General features: G+C 46.9%; 1 protein-coding gene across 2 annotated transcripts; it reads right to left on the bottom strand.

Annotated features, from left to right (window-relative positions):
* Positions 1 to 3800: 3800 nt before the first annotated feature.
* Positions 3801 to 16780, bottom strand: mphosph9 (M-phase phosphoprotein 9). Of its 2 annotated transcripts, none has more exons than XM_028418390.1 (24): positions 16652 to 16780; positions 15109 to 15380; positions 14878 to 15025; positions 13791 to 13880; positions 13212 to 13708; positions 12379 to 12544; positions 12116 to 12188; positions 11553 to 11656; positions 11368 to 11469; positions 10823 to 11262; positions 10593 to 10742; positions 9724 to 9811; positions 9364 to 9579; positions 9145 to 9192; positions 8997 to 9061; positions 7900 to 8001; positions 7563 to 7796; positions 7357 to 7487; positions 6970 to 7233; positions 6645 to 6762; positions 6389 to 6480; positions 5542 to 5735; positions 5225 to 5293; positions 3801 to 4527 (listed from the first exon to the last, which is right to left on the bottom strand). In XM_028418390.1, the coding sequence occupies exons 2-24, from the start codon at positions 15342 to 15344 to the stop codon at positions 4426 to 4428; spliced, it is 3729 nt and encodes a 1242-aa protein (XP_028274191.1). In that variant the 5' UTR covers positions 15345 to 15380; positions 16652 to 16780; the 3' UTR covers positions 3801 to 4425. The 2 variants fall into 2 exon arrangements, with proteins under 2 accessions (XP_028274191.1, XP_028274190.1); XM_028418389.1 differs by having other exon boundaries at positions 7321 to 7487.
* Positions 16781 to 17061: the final 281 nt, after the last annotated feature.

A 17061-nucleotide genomic window follows, 5' to 3' on the forward strand; every position in this document is an offset into this window, starting at 1 on the left:
ACAGAAATCCTCAAAACGGCAACACAAAGATGCTAAACAACACAACCCTGAAGAGACACACAAACACCACTGTACTACACACACCAAACCCACAATACACATACAACCAAAAAACAACATAACGACAAATGAGACAAGTGGTGACACCTGCAGAAACACAAAGCCACCGCAACAAACAGAGAGTAGAGACTCTTCAAACCACACACACATGTCACACACACACGTCACACACACGTCACACACATGTCCAAGGAGTGCAAAATAAGAAGAGACTCACACAAACACCATCAGTGTCTCAGTGTGTCTCAGTGTGTCTCGGTGTCTAACAGTGTGTCTCAGTGTGTCTCAGTGTGTCTCAGTGTGTCTCAGTGTGTCTCAGTGTGTCTCGGTGTCTAACAGTGTGTAAGTGTCGGCGTGCTGCCATGCGACAGGCGCTTCATACATGGAGCGGCCGACAGACTCCTCCATCTGTATCAGCCTGACAGGCCGAGGCCGTGGGTGGAGGCCGAGGAGGGTGGAGACAGACGGGGGGGGGGGGGGGGGGATTCAAGTGTCATTCATTCACATCCAGTGTCTCACACACACACACACACATGCACGGTCCTGACAGCAGAGCTGTGATTAGTGGGCTGGAATCCCTCTGTTTATGCTGCTAAAAATAGATTTCACACACTGAGATGACGTGGCATCTCGTGACAAGACCCCCGCCCGCCCTCCTCCACCCTCCTCCTGTTCTGGAAAGCAGTCATGCCATTATTGGTATGCAGCGCTCAACCCAGCAGCAAGCCACCCCTCAAACCTTTGGAGAGAAGAGGAGGGGGGAGAAAAAGGATGAAGAGGGAGCAGATTTGAGGAGAAGGATGGATGGACGGGGCGCGGGTGAGGGAGGGGGAGGCAGCAGCAATCAATACGGTGACTCATTCTTTCTGCGGTGGCTACTTCCTAACAGCATTCATTAAAGCAAACCTAATCATTTTGGCCGGATAATCAGATCCTGCGAGGCTCCATCTTATTTCACTCCAACACACACGTTCAGATCATCAACGATGAACCCAAAATGGGAGAAAATAGGAGCCAAACATCATGCAGCGGCCTGAGCTCAGAGATACATCACCGCTTTTTAACCACGGCGACGGACAAACCGCAAACTTCTTGGTTTCTAACATGCACATGCAGAGAAACAGCGAAATGACTCTGAACTGTTAGCATGCTAACAATTTGTTGTTAGCATGCTAACAGGCTACATTAAAGTGTTGAATAATGTGAACTGTACAGTGTGTACGCTATTTAGCTTAAAGCTGCTTTTTATACCTCATACCAGAACTGATTTATGTACACTTATGTATAATTTTAACTTTAAAACAATGAGTCATTGTCAAAGTAATGCAAATATTGACATTACCATTAAAAAAAACATTAGCCTCCCAGAGCTAATATAAGTTGTCAAAAAATGTAAATATTTAATAAAAACGGACACAATGCTAAAATTATAACAATGCCAGTTTGTAAATGTTAACTTTATGCTAGCCTTGTAACGGTAATTTGCTAAAGTTAGCATTTAGCTAAATAAAGTAATGAAGTTCTATACATTAGCATGCTAATGCTAACGTCTTATTAGGCCCCGTTCACACTGGGGAAAAAATGTGGCTTAAGCAGGATTTGGCTGCATCCAGATCAATCCAGATGTGTTTTTTTCCGAGTGTGAACACCTCCAATCCGGCTGAATCCAGAGGTGGATCTAGCAGGATTGGCTCAAATGTGGCTCAGGTGTGAACGCAAATGTGGCTAGCGAATCCGGCTAGCCACATTATTAGCCATATTACGAGGCGCCACCTAGTGGTTTGGAGGACAGCAAACACGCTGGATGAAGCCGGATTGAGTGCGGACACAAGTGTGTGCTAGCCAGATTTGAAAATAGGTCTGAACGCATCCAGCTTAAAGGCTGTCTGGGCTCAATCCTACTCGAGCTGGAATGACTTTCTCCAGTGTGAACGGGGCCTTACTGAGCAGATTTCATGACGCTAACTCGTCAGTGTTTACCTGGAAGGCTAAAATATGCTAAAGGTGCTAGCATTGTAGCTGACGTTAGCTGCTAGCTCAACTGTAAACTTCTACATGTGAAATAAAATCGATTCTACAGGCTGATATTTTATGGTTTCCTGTCCTCAGGCATCAGTTCTGTTTATCTGCAGTCAGGTTTAATGACTTTGTTTTGTTTGTACGGACTATTTAAGGCGCTGTGAGGGCGGCCGGGGTGATAAATCCTCTCCAGGTTTACCGGGTGTTTTCCTGGACAGTTTAGTCTCCGCGTGAATGAGGTGAGGTACCGGGTACCGGGTACCGGGTCGGTTCAGATCGCACAGTTTTCACCTTCACTGTCTAAGAATAGCTGCAGCTCTGTGGGCGAGGACAAGAAGGGCAGCTCAGCCAGAGTCAAAACACAGCAGCGTGTTCACACACACACCAGGGAAACACAAAAATCCACAAAACGACCAAAGAGAGACTCACAAAACAACCTATGAGGAACAAAAATGACCAAAATGTGTCACAAAACGGAACAAAAACAACCCAAAAGACCTACAAAACAACCAGAGACATGCAAATTAACATATGAACAAAATACTGAATGATTAATAAGACAAAAAAACACACAACACAATCTGAAGTGCCTACAAAATGTTCTCAGCCCCACACACTGACCACAAGAAGACACAAAACAACCACAACAGATGTCTGTGTGTGTCTCCTGCCTTGTGTAGGAGGGGCCTTCTACATGTCTCACACTGACGGACACACACACCGTGACTGTGTGGGTCTCAGCCCGGTACACCGACTGATCAATAACAATCTGATCAGCTGTGACATCACTCCCACAGGATCAATCATGGCGGCTCTCACCTGCAGCTCCTCTACCGCGGTGTGTCTGTGTATCACGCCGTGGAAGGTGAGCGGTGTCAGTCCGGATGTTCCGCCGGCACACGGCGCCTCACTGCCCGCTGTGTGTGTGTGTGTCCGCCGGTCACCGCCGCAGCTTCATCCTGTCCGGGCTTCCAGCTCCAGTGCTGCGTGCTGCCGGTGGATGATGATAATAAAGCAGGTTACATCAGAGCAGGGGAGCCTCCTGTGGCGGAGGCGGACAGCGCCCCCCAGCGGCCCAGGGCCGCAGCTAAAGATGACTCAAAATAAAGTTTTTTTTTTTTTTTTTTTTTAATAAAAAATAAAATGTTGATTTTCTTAAAAAAAAATGTGACGTCGAAGAAGAAAATAAAGAAAACATCATCCTTTATTAGCCCCCCCTGAATGCTGATTGGTCGGCTTGAAATCTGAAGGAACCAATGAGCAGCTTTCCTGTCAGCAGGGGCGGAAACGGGTCAAACTGTTGCTAGCATCCAGAGTTAGCATCATTAAAACATCACTTTTTAACCCTCCAGCACACTAAATCTATTTGTTTGATGGTTTGTTGTTATTTTGGTTAATATTCGACTTCACATAGATAATGGACTATTATGGATTTTCTCATTAAAGCTGTAATAATATACACTATTCTTGTAATTTAGTTGAACTTATTATAAACCTGTGCATATTTATTTCTTCTCATGAAAACATCGTTCACATTATTTTCTGTCAAAGTGCAGCCTCAGGACTTCATGTCCCTGAAATGCTGATGTAAGGAGAATTTATATAAAGTGTAAAATAATAAATGAGGTGACTGTAAGTGTCAACTGTGCCAAGGTGCTACAGAAAATGTACACAAGATGCCATTTTATTTAACATAACAGAATAAAAAAATATCAAAAAGATCAGTTATTTCAAAAAAGCATTTATTGTGCAACAACATTACAGTTCCAGTGAAATTCATGTTACTGTAGGAAAACTGTGCGGCAAAGAAGGAAGCAGTGCAAGAAACTGCATGCATGAGCGGAAACAGCCCACCGTGTGTGTGTGTCTGTGTGTGTGTGTGTCCAGTACTGCAGAAATTCAAACATAAAAAAAAAACAACATAAAAAAGTAAAAAGGCGATTTGATTCAAGTAAACAATCGTTTTCTTCATGTTGAGGAAGTTTGGCCCGAAGAAAAAGAATCAATAAATAAAACTGAAAAAGTAAAAAAAAATCTAATGAGCTGGGATTGAAATGGAAAAATAAAAACATGGCAGTGATTGATCCACACATGGATGAAAGTTCACATTTAAACATGAGATTTAAAAATCGACTCCTCGAGTAGCTTCTGAAGAATTCTGTGACTAAAAAAGTAAACCACTTTACAAATCTGTGCTTTTACTAAAAATATACTTTCAAAATTGCAATAATAAGTCCAACATATAAAAATATCCCCGAGTAACAACAGGTATAAAAAGATACTGTACAGACGGTGTATGGCAGGGGGGTACAATCAGGCGGCGTGTGTCCTTCCACACTGATGCTGCTAAATGTTGGCGGAGGAGCGCAGGACGTGGAACCTCTTCAGAGTCATCCGGAGGGAACCCAGCTCACGGTTCAGCCTCTCCAGACGATTCTCTAAGGCCACCTGAAGGAAGACGGAGCCGATCAGAGCCGTTAGCAGCTGCTGATTCCATTTTTTAATCAGATGATCAATCAAATATCCAACCAGTCGGAAATTCTGTGTCATTTTTTTGGATGGATTGATGTAAAAATTGGGTTCAGTCATGCTAAATAGATGGACCTTGTCCAAAAACCATAAAGGTCAGGCACTTCTAAAAGGATACCTGACAGCTGGTCGACATTTATTGTCTATTGTGAATCAGCATCAACCAATCAGCTTAAAGAGGAAACGCAACATGCTGCCGAGGCTCTCTGACAGCTAGCATGTGTGTAGAGGACTGTTGTGTCTCTGTGAGGACAATATGAGCATAAAGACACTTTGACTGAAACAAACTGATCAAAGCAGAAAAGTCTTCATGAAGCAACAGACACAGAACTGACAGCACTTCCTGACTGGACTGATTCAATCAGGCTCTGCCTTCACTACCTAAAAAAGTAAGGTTTTATGGCCTTGATTCATGATGCTAAAGGACTTCCATCCACTCTGAGACCACCGTTCACATTAAGAACTGATGCTACAGAACGTGTGCTTCGTCTCAGTGTGTTAATGTTAGCTTACAGCCTGACCGCATTTAACACAAAGCTGATCCAGTGAAGGTCAGATGACCTGACTGAAAATTACATAAACATAATCAATAAGAAGACCGTCTGTGGTGTCTTACCTCATCCAACCTGGTCTGTAGACTCACTCTGCTGCCGGCTGCAGGCATACGGCTCAAAGCTGCCTCAATCTGAACCACACACACACACACACACACACACACACACAGACACACACAGGTTAATGATTTCCTAACAACAAGTATTACAGAGATGAGTGTGAGCAGGGGGAGGGGGGACGACGCTGCTAAAAATAGAGGTCATTTTCATAGTGGTGTAAAAACGATGAGGTCTGTGTTACATAAGAGGTCAGGAGGGATTTACTGTTGCTCCGTTTGGGCCTGTGTGTCAGACGTTTGATTCTGCTGACTGCTCTCACCTGCTGCTTCTCCTGCGTCAGCTCGTCAAACAGCTTCTCGGCCTCAGACAGCGACTGAAGTCTGTCCAGGAACAGAGGAGCCGAGTCCTCGCAGAAGTCCTGCTGCTCAGCTCCTCCGCCGACGCCCTGATCCTCCCAGCCCAGCTGGGAGTGAGCGTCCGCTGGGTTCGAGCTGCTTGAGGACTCCAGGAGGTCTGAAAGCAGGGGACAGGTGACAAAAGTAAATGGACACCATCATGCAGTCTTTTTAGGCCCCGTTCACACTGGAGAAAGTCATTCCAGCTCGAGTAGGATTGAGCCTTTAAGCTGGATGCGTTCAGACCTATTTTCAAATCTGGCTAGCACACACTTGTGTCCGCACTCAATCCAGCTTCATCCAGGATGTTTGTGGTCCTCAAAACCACTAGGTGGCGCCTCGTAATATACAGAGTCCGTTCACGCCGCGGTAGGACCGCGTGTGCGCATGCGTCATGCAGTTTTTTGTCCTGTGTCGCGCCCCGTAAACCGGAAGTAGCATGTCGCTAACCGGATTCGCTCGCCACATTTGCGTTCACACCTGAGCCACATTTGAGCCAATCCGGCTAGATCCACCTCTCATGGGTGGATCTAGCTGGATTGAAATCAAACTGGATACAGCCGGATTCGAGGTGTTCACACAAAAAAACACATCTGGATTGATCTGGATGTGGCCGAATCCTGCTTAAGCCACATTTTTTCCCCCAGTGTGAACGGGGTATTAGTTGTTACTCCATGTTCTTTTACTGGAACCTTCTGTGACCTTCAGTATTATTCAAACAAAATGTGAAATGGATCTGTTGACAGACAGAACAAATGATAAGAAATGTACCATTTTCTTTGTCTGCTGACGTAAACTGGAGTCTCTTCCTGGGACTGCTGCTGTGGAACGAGTGACGTCTTTTGTCGACATGTCCATCGAGCCTGTGGGACAGGAAACAGTGAGACTTTGATCTGTCTGTGTTTAAGTAACAAACGGTGTCAGAGGCACAAGAAGCTCTTGTGGAGACATGATGGCCATGATGACACGGTCTCACGCTGCGGTTTGTTCGGCTCTGTATCTCCTCGTGTATCTGTGCGACTCTCACCTTTGCAGGTGTTCCTCTCTCGGCATCAGGTGACCAAACGCAGTGGAGTAGTTCTCAGTGGGGCAGCGTTTGGGGCTGGACTTGGCAGATAAAGGCATGATCAATGTCTCCCTCTTTGCTGGATGGAAGAGAAGCACACACACACACATTAATTAAAAACTAAATTATGGCTCTTATCTTATTTAACTCAGAGAACACAATCTCTTCATCTCCTCATCAATCTGGGAGCCCTTCGGCTAACTGATGATGAGTTAACTTCCAGGGAAACGGCCCATGTTTCAGGGTCAAGCCAGACAAGATGAGGGAATGGAGTGTGTGTAGTTACTGGGTGTAGCTGCTGGGATGCTTCTTTGAGCAGGAGGAGGCAGTGAGGAGGACCGGTGGCCCTCGGGGGACAGGCTTCTCTGAGCTCGCAGCAGAGCGGCGGCTCCGCTCCGACTCTTGGGCCCTCCTCGCTCCGCTCCGCCCCCCGTGACCCCTGCAGGTTTGACCGGATCCCTGTCCGCCTGAAGCTGCTCAGCTCGCTCCTGGATCAGCTCTTTGTGCCGGCGCTCCACAAACCCAACAGTGGTCCTGTGATTCCCCACCCCTAAAAAAAAAAAAAAAAGACACGAGCAGTCAGACACGGAGAAGACTTTGTGTTGATGTTGCGTTACCGTTTCAAGCATGGTCTCACTGTGAGTCTCCGCAGTGAGAGTCATGGTGTTCTTACAGGGGGCCCTGGTCTCAGTGGCTTTGGTCTCCTCCAGCTCGATCAGCGCTCTCATCACGGGCGTCATGGCGCACGATCCATCTCTCCGCCCGCCGCTTTGAGGCTGCTCGCACTCGGGAGGAGACGCACACCTGCAGCAACATTAAATCATCATGGAAAGTGTTTGGGGAAAAAAAAAATATGTCAACAACTAAACATCAACCTACATCCAGCTGCCGGCTGCTGAAGACATGTCCACTGAGCTCCCCGTTCCGGACGACTGATCGTTGATCGGGTAGGACGCCCTTTTGTGGACACTCGACTGGTGCGTTTGAGGGAACTGCGACTTTCTGCCACCATTCAGCTGGTCTGGCAGAGGACACGGCGACTTCCTGCGTGTGACGTCAGGCTCTGGCTTACACTTGCTGGGTGACAGCAGCAGGTCGGGATGGTGGAAAAGCCTGTGGACGAGGTGAGAGGACACTGATACCACCTGAGACGCGTCTCTTTTGAATCATAGCCGGACAGCCTGCGGTCGTCTCTGACGGTAAACGTGGTTCTTACCCGGCCCCGGAAGGCTGCGTGTTGCTGTGGGAGGCGTAGCGGGCCCTGGCCTGGTTCTCATGCTCCAGCTGCTTCACCTGAGCCTCCAGCTTGGAGATCACTCTGAGGGGTTCAGACAGACACGCAGTTTTTCCACTGTACAGCACGGGAAGATGGATCTGTATTTGCTCATTATAGTTATCAGTCCTTTACCCACTAATGAAGCCCTGCTAGAATCTTTGGAAGTTAGCAAGTAGCTGCTAAAAATGAGCATAAAAAGGTGAAAAACATCTCGATCCAAGCGTGGTTCAGCCACAAACTCATAGCTTGCTGCCTGGAAGATGGATTTATAAGAGTCAAAAGCTGTTACAGAGAGTGCAGATATTTTAAATAGTCAGTTCACCACCTTAATCCCAACATCTAGCCCCCTGTGGAACAAACAGCCTCTCAGCTTTGCTGTCAGCTCTAATTTGTTCCTGCTGTTTTGCTGTGACAGACGTCTGAGGCGGGGTTTTATGCTGACTGTATGACTCCATTACTGTCAGAAGCTGCCAATGTTCCTGCATTTAACTAAAATTCTTCCTGAGTTCGGCCTTCTGGATTCACGGACATCTTCTGTGCCTGTAAAATAAACAGTTTCGGATCATTTGTACGTTGTGTCCGCTCCCCCTCTGTTTGCCGGAGCTTTCCCGGCCTCCAGGTTTTTTCCCATCAGTGCTGAAATCCTCCTGCATGTATTGACGTCCATACATGCTGTATCTGCGATCTGCCTGTATTGACCTCTCAGACTTTATCAATGCAGAGTCCATGCGTCGCCTCTCTTGGTACTAATTTGCTGGCAGAGCTGCAGGAGCTGCACAGAGTCAGCAGCCAACAGTACAGAGAGCATCGTTAGGCTTTATCGATTCATCCAGTCCATCTTCTGACTGTCCACCACTGCAGCTCTGTCACAGGCAGACTGATGACCCCACTACAGTTATCCTGCCTATGCTCCACATCTCAGAATTACACATTCTTAAGTGTTTGCAGTAACTTCTTCTCAGTATAACTACAAAGCCATGATTAACTCACAAACTTCAGAGTATCTGTGTGTGCTGTAGTTGGTGTGTGTGACTTACCTCTTCAGTTCAGACATCTGATCGTTGGCATCGACGAGTTTGTTCTCTGTTGACACCAGATTGTTCTGTAGATACAAACATTTAGGAACTGATGAGCACAAACAAACACAGGACTGACTTTGGTGTCAGTGTTATTGTGGAAATGTACCTTCGCTCCCTCGTGTTCCTTCATCAGACAGTCATACTCTCTGAGCAGCTGAGAAAACAGAGACACACAGACCATGAATCATGGCTGTCGGATTTTTAAATGTGGCGATCCTCTCTAAAAATACTATAAAACACAGAATCAACGAGCTACTCGACCCATGACAGACACAAACCATAACAAACATCATGTACGACCTCCACAGATGATGTTCAGACTCACATCCTGCAGCATCTTGTACTCTCTCTCCCTCCTGGCCTCCTTCTCGTCGGCCTCCCTGCAGGCTTTCTGCACCGACTCCTCCAGCTGCCGCACGCGGCTCTTCAGACGAGCTATCAGAGCGTCCTTCTCTTTGTCCGATCGCTTGCTTTCTTCTAAACGCTGCTGCAGGGACTTCACGGTGGCGCCCGCCACGGCGTAGCGTTCTGGCCACTCTGCCTGATGAGGAGAAGTCACCGACACCGGTTACACACTGAACACACGTGACTTCTGTTCACTATGTGTTCCCTGGAACTGTTTGTAGCCCCTATTTGACAAGGAAATACAGAAATGTGCTGGCTGCTTAATACAAATGTTTCTAACCAGTTTCTTCTCCAGCGAGCTGTTGGTCGCCTCCAGTTCTTGGATGCGGCAGGTGGCCTCAGCCAGAGCTTTCTCTAAATGTTTACACCTGGAGATTAAAAACAAGAAACACAAAATGAATCAAATGTAAGCATAAAGTAAAGCACGGGGCTTCGTTTTGGTCTGGATAGATCAGAACCTTCAATATAAACCCAAACTGAAGGTGCAGCTTTCACTTTTCAACATGATCCTATTCTCTAAGTCTGCTGCTGGTGATGTATCTGTAAGTGAGGACATACAGTAGAAGGTTACACCACTTCTTTACATCTCAGGCAGCCTACAGGCAAGAGGTGGCTCAGCTGAGAAGACTAAGGAGATGATTATTGACGCAAGGAAGAGGAGAGACCAGCACAACCCACTCTTCATCAACAAGGCCCAGGTAGAGAGGGTGAAAACCTTCAAACTCCTCAGTACCCACATCAGTGAGGATCTCACCTGGGCTCACAACACGCGGAAGATCATCAAGAAGGCTCAACAGAGACTCTTCTTTCTCAGGAAGCTGAGGACATTTGGATTATCCTCCAAACTCCTCCGCACTCACCCACAGCACACACTGTTCACACTCCTGACGTCAGGCAGACGCTTCAGGAGCGTGAAAGCAAGGACGACCAGACTAAAAAACAGCTTCTATCCACAGGCCAGCAGGCTGCTGAACACTGACTGAACATTTATCATGTAAACATCATGGCCACAATGCAAAACTGCACATATGTGTTTTTGCATGTACATCTGTAAACATATTTGCACACTCTAAACGTCCTAGCTTGGTTATTTTTTAGCAGCTTTGAGGTAAAATAAGATGTGGATAGATGTGGGGAGTGAACGCAGACCTTTCTGTGAGGACCTGGTTGCTTGTCTCCAAATCGTGCGGCAGATCTCGGAGTTTGAGCTTCTCTCTCAGGATCTGGATCTCAGACTCGTAATATGCTTTGAGGTCCGCCACATGTCGGGAGTGTTTCTCTCTCAGGTTCTGCCTCAGTCTGAAAGTTAAAAAAAAAAAGTGATCAAGACGTCTCCGTGAGGTTAAACTACACAGTTACTCCCTGTGTGAGACACTCACAGAGACAGGACGACGGGGTCCTCCAACGATGACGCCTTCTCCATGTGTGGAAAGACCGCGGGCCGCAGAGCAGCACCAGAGGCTGGAGAAGGCTTCAGGGTGCTGGTGTGGGTGTGGCTTCCTTCCTCCTCGCTGGCTAAGGGGGCACTGGCTCTGGCTTTGTGGGTCTTATCCCGGGAGGTAGACTGAACTGCTCGGGGAGCGTTTCCCCAGGAGGGGGACGGCCCGGCGGCGGAAACACTGGAGGTGTCGGAGATGCAGTCGGTGTCTGCGGGGTGGGGGCTGCACTCCACCATGCTGTCAGGAGTCACAGGGGTCCCTACTCTGGGGTAGAGGTGGGGCTGAGCGGCGAACGAGGGGCTGCTGAAGTGAGAGGGTGACGTGAAGCCAGAGGTGTGGTCCGAGTGCCGCATGTTCGGTGCTGGGTCCAAAGTCAGGACCTGGAAAATAAAATCAGAGGATCACATAAAAACTAAATAGACACCATTACAATGCACAACCCACAATCCCATGGTGTACTCACATGAGTCATGTGACCTACGTACCTGTGGCGAGGAAGGACAGGAGCCGTCCCACTCGGAGCGCTTACCGTCAACTCTTTGCTTGTTCTGGTAGATCTCTCTGAGGGACAGCCGAGGCTCCTGAGTCTGCATCATAACCAGACCATCATCACTGAATTTTTAAAAACATGATACAGTTAATTATATTCATAAAATGTATTTTCACTCACCAGACTCATGGACGCCTCCTGCAGAAGGAGGTAAGCTCCGCTGTCGAAGCTGTCCGGTAGGGGGTGATACAGGTCACACTCGTTCAGACGCCAATAGGTGAGGCCTGAAAAACACACACAGGAAATACAGTGTTGGCCTTAAAACACTAAGAAGATGTGAAAAACTACAGAGAAAAATCCAAAAATGGCCGGACAGCAGACAGTACAGGAGCTGTGTATTTACATTTCCTTCCACAGCAGATATGTGCACAGAAAGGTCCTAAATGAGCGTCCGTGTCCCACATATGAGTGGATGGTTACAAAATCAACAAGTCAAAAAATCCAAGAAGTTGCCAAATGTTACAGAAAGCTGCTTTATACACAAAGATGTGAGTCTAAACAGCTTTTACTCAGATTTATACTCAGTATGTTTGAGGTATTTTGCCTCATAGACACTTTGTGAACTTGTATTTTTGAGCTTCCATATCAGTAAAGTATAAATTTAGTCCTCTGTGCCACATGAATCAATATTAACAGTGGTACAGTATCTTGTCAGTGTTGTGTCTGAGTCAGTGAACTGTTACCCGATGCCTCAGACACCAGGCTGTCGCTCCTCCGCAGGGGCAAAGAGCTGGATGACGGCCCAGCCGGTCGATGCTGAAACCCAATAGAGATGAGTGGATTAGAGTCGGCAGCAGCAGCATAATCAGGACAACAGACATGCACACTGAAAACAACACACTGCAGATGCAGACGTTATCTTCTTCTTTTATTATTATTATTATTATTATCCCTGTAAAATCTCATCAGCCCCAAAGGAGCAGCTGTCACCACGCGCTGGTTTTACCTGGTCCTGGGAGCCTGTGCTCTCTGGAGGGGCCTGTCTGAGGGACTCCCTCGGGCTGCGGGGCTGCTCCTGGTACTCGGGGATTTGGGATGAAGCTGATCCTGCTTTGCTCTTCTTGGGCCTGAGTTTCTGCCTCTGGGCCCAGGAGGTCAGCTGCTGGCTGGTGCTGCACACACAGATCCGATCAGGGTCAGCAGGACTTTAAGCCATTTTAATGCCAAAACACCAAGATTAAATCCTGTAGGGAGCGAATCTGGAGCCGGCCCCAGATTTATGTTTACAGCTACGACTTTACAGTTTGGTTTCGGTCTCCCTGCTCTCGTAGTGACTTTTTCAACTTTAACAGGAAGCTGTTCTCCAAGGAAAAGACTGAAAGTGCTAATGTTGCTGCATCTGAACACGGCTTGTCTTCACTGCCTCTGTGTGGCCAGTGCTCATTCATAAAATCCTGTGTTTTGTTGTCCAGCTGTGTCAGGATCTCATCTGAAAGGTTACCGCGAGAAAATGGATCAGATAGGTGCTTTAAAAGAGTAGCTGGCAGCTGATTATATGGACACTGGTCAGTCTATCACAAGCCAAAAAGCCAAACCGATCAATGAATCATCGAAGGGTTAACACAACAAGCTGCTGAAGTAACTGTTGGCATGCCTGTACACTTACTATCTGTGCTTGTACGAAAAATATGAGCAAACAAATGCATTTTTACTGACAGCAAATTAGCAGCAAACCGCTCGTACAGGGGGATAAATAAAGTTCTCCTCACTCTGGTAACTGATGTACAGAGTAGATGAACAAAGGGATGTGGTTTGTGTGTTTGGAGCGCTCAGACCTACCCACAGGTCCTCTGCTGGTACACTGATGAGCTGGGTTCATTCACTCCTGGACTCCTCTCCGGCTGGCAGCCAATCACAATGGTCTCTGTGCCCTCCTGGAAGTCAGTGGACCACTGATGCTTCCCCCGCCCTCTGCCTTCATCCTCGTCCTCCCCCGGAGACCCGGCAGGCTCTAGGCCTGTTTCCCAGGCAGACAGAGTCCCGTATCCGCTGCTGAGCACTGTGGTTGCGCGCTCCTCCCCCTGGTTGACGGTCTCTGATCTGGGAAGCGGAGGTGAAGGGGAGCTGAAGGGAGTGTGGACGGGGGCAGCCAGACTGTCAGTGTCACTTGGCACATTTTTGGGGGCTGTGCAGTCACTGGAGATGGAGGGGAACATATAGTCCTTTGTGTGGGTGGACGTTTTGGTCACTGGAGCTGGAGAGAAGTCCGAATGCGGCTGGACGCTGGCTTGGCGGTTCTGGAGTTGAACCAGGGCTTTAATTTCATCCTGAATCAACTGAAAATGCACAACTGTCATGAAGCAACATGCATTTTAACCAGCTCATATGAGAGGACACGGCGTTGACTGCAGGCCTGACCTGTATTTGGCACTGGTATTGTTCTTGCTGAGCGAGTATTTGCTCTTGATATTGTTTCTCCACCAGCTGAAACAGATGCAGCCATCGACCCTGTTGCAGGAAAAACAAACGGGAAGACGTAAAATCATTTTCATCACTGTCAGTAAACACCGACATCACAGGTTTGTCCTTAAGCTGGCTTTCAGACAAACAACTGCTGCTTTTCATAAACCAAAATCACACAAAACAGCAACTAGTGATCAGTAAACCCACTTTTCTAACCATGCTAGCACTCTCTAGCTAGCAGAAATTATGTCTGATAACAAATTACACACCACGAAAATGAGGGCTGATTGATAAGTCCATGGACTTGCTTCCTTTTTGTCTTATTTTTGTGTAAGAAGAGGAAATATTGTAGTGAAATATGTGCTAAAATAAATGTTACATTTCCTCTCTCTGCCCTTGTAGAAACCCGGTGAGAGCCAGTTTATGTTTTTGGGAGTGTCCATGTGATATAAAAATCATCATCTGCACCTAATCATCCTCATGGGCCCAACAAGTGTGAACATGTATGCAGACACACAACACACTCCGTGAACACACTTTGTTTCCACGAAATCCGCCAGCATTCCTCCAGAGGTCTTACTGTGAAATCAGCCAGTTAATTACATTCATGTAAACAAACCGAGTCAGTCAGGGAGCACTTCATCCTGCTCCGTTTGTTTGTGGGTGATGGATGCAGCTGTGCGACACGAGGATACTGAGAGTGTGGACTGTGTTGGTCAGACATTAGAGTGTTTTGTTCCTCAGGTGTACAGACTGAAAGACCTCCAGACGAGCTGTGCAGCCAAGTGTCTCACAGTTGTCTGTTCTCTGCAAATCACATCCAGTCTGAAAGGATCAGCTGCAGTGTGTGATGCTGTGTGGGGCCTGTGAATGTGTGTGTGTGTTACTGTCACATGTACAGAAAAATAAAAGTGACTGCTCAGAAACGAGGGTGCCAGTTGAACAACTGCCGCTGAGAGCAGCAGACTTTGCTCTCGTGTCAGTGTGTGTGTGTGTGTGTGTGTGTGTGCTAACTCTTCCTCTGCACATTCTGCACTCCTACCTCACAATCCTTCCAGATCTCTGGGTCCGTCTCTCCGCTGCTCTGGATCTCCTGCACCAGGGCTCTGAGGGTCTCCAGGGAGCTGGGGTTGATAAATGGGAGGCTCTTCCCTTGTTCAAAAGCTTCATCGGTGCTCAGACACAGACTCCTGCAACACAATCGAACACAACCTCCAGATTACCAACAGGAAGATTTATATATTCAAAGGCTACTACCTGATATTTGCTGCACCTGATCTTGTTGCATGCTGGTGTAAGGTCCATTGGTCGGCTCTCCACAGCACCCCCTGTTTTCTTGGAGGTCGCATGTCTCTCCTCTGAGACGGCCAGCCCCGAGGCCGACGTCCCCTCGGAGGACACCAGGGAAGTCTCACTCTCCTTTCCAACATCCCCGTCTGCACTGACATGGCCATGGCTCAAAGCCCCCGAGCTGGACACATCCTCAGAGATACTGTCATCTGTGGACATGTTTATGGGCCCGTGCAGAGGGGGTCAGTTTGACAGCTGGACAACGAGGAAGGGAGGGAGAGAGGGGGAAGTGGGAAAAAACAGAAATTAATCAGGTGACACAGGAGAAACGTCAGACTGGACCAGAAGTCTTCTGATCCTCTGAAACATTTTAATCACACACTGATCGTTTTGAAGCAGCTTCTCCGAGTCCAAGGGCATGAATGCATATTAAAATGTGGGGAGGACACACATGTGATTTTAGGCAGCGTAATGAAGGTCACAGGAAATGACTCTATGCTGAGGGAGCACTTCCACTTAAAGAAATGTGCTACAAATACTGAAACACAATGGAAATACTCCAGAATACTCATCATCATTTACACAGCAAACACTGCAGTAACTCTTTCATAACATATTGCATTAAAAACACCAGGCATGTCCCAGGCCGGCCCATCCATCTTTGGGACACATTTTATTTTCATGATTTGCATCCAGTGTTTTGAGATTAAAAGTGATTTTAAGAAGTGCAACAACAATCAAAGCTAAACAAAAAACTATGATACACACTTGGCTTAAGATTGTATATTTTGTTTACTTAAATATGAATGTTTGTACACTGCTTTTAAGATATTTTAATTATTACTTGCATAAGGACTGAATTGTTAATGTGCAGACAAGGCTACTACAGTTTAGAATATAAATAAATGTATTTTTTTTGCACATTAATTTATATATATTCGTACTGATCTCTGTTCTTAATAAATAATAATCATGTCTATAGTGTAAATGATATTTATGTCACACTCAATCTAATCCACATTTCTGACACATCCATGATCAAAACATAAACAAAAACACAATTTAAGCTAATATTGGCGTTAGCATCCAGTATCCAGACCTGTGTTTGCTGTGCACTGATTGATTAGTTTGTTTGATTAATCAGCTTATGGTCATCATGACCCACACAGCACATACAGATGTTGATCAGACGTGCAGCGGTTCGCAGCAACACCAGCTACATTAGCCGCTTTAGCTTCCGCTGTCAGACGGCTAAAGTTGCCTGTCAACTTCGTACGAGCCTGGCTCCGTTATGCTAAGTTATCTAGCTAGCACGATGGCTACAACCACCACTGACGAACAGTTCAAATGGTTAGCTAGCTAGCTAGCTAGCTAGCTGAGTTTGGTTAAGTTGGTTAATGGGAGGTTTGTGAGCGTAGGCAGCGGGACAGCGGCGGCAGCGGCTAACGTTCTAACACACACCGGCTTATCAGACGCTGTGTGACGGCTAACAGACGGTAGCCCGCCTCGAAGCGCCGCTGACCTACCCGTTCACTGGTGTCGTTATTTCATCCATATTTCTCTGTGAGTAGTCCGGTTGGCTAGCTGCTGCTTGCTGGTTGGCTACTGCACTGCAGAGATCTGTGGCTGCTGTAACGTTCCCAGCCTGCAGCGCTATTGGTCCAAACGCGATCCAAAATACTGAGCTCTGATTGGTCGTCACCTTCACTCTCTGTTTCTATTGGGTGTAAAACAGGAAGAGGAGTTTACAGCTGTTGGGACCAAGAGATGTGTTGCTTTGAAACCGTTTGAAACGAAACTTAAACTATTTAACGATTTATTTATCAAAAACAACTTCATAAATTTACTATTTCTTTTTAACATTTAGATTTTTTTTCCAATACTAATTTTTTTGGCTGTAGTTATAGTGTCAGTGGCTGTAATACACATACATGGA

This window comes from Parambassis ranga, chromosome 12, assembly GCF_900634625.1.
Source record: "Parambassis ranga chromosome 12, fParRan2.1, whole genome shotgun sequence".
NCBI lineage: Eukaryota > Metazoa > Chordata > Actinopteri > Ambassidae > Parambassis > Parambassis ranga.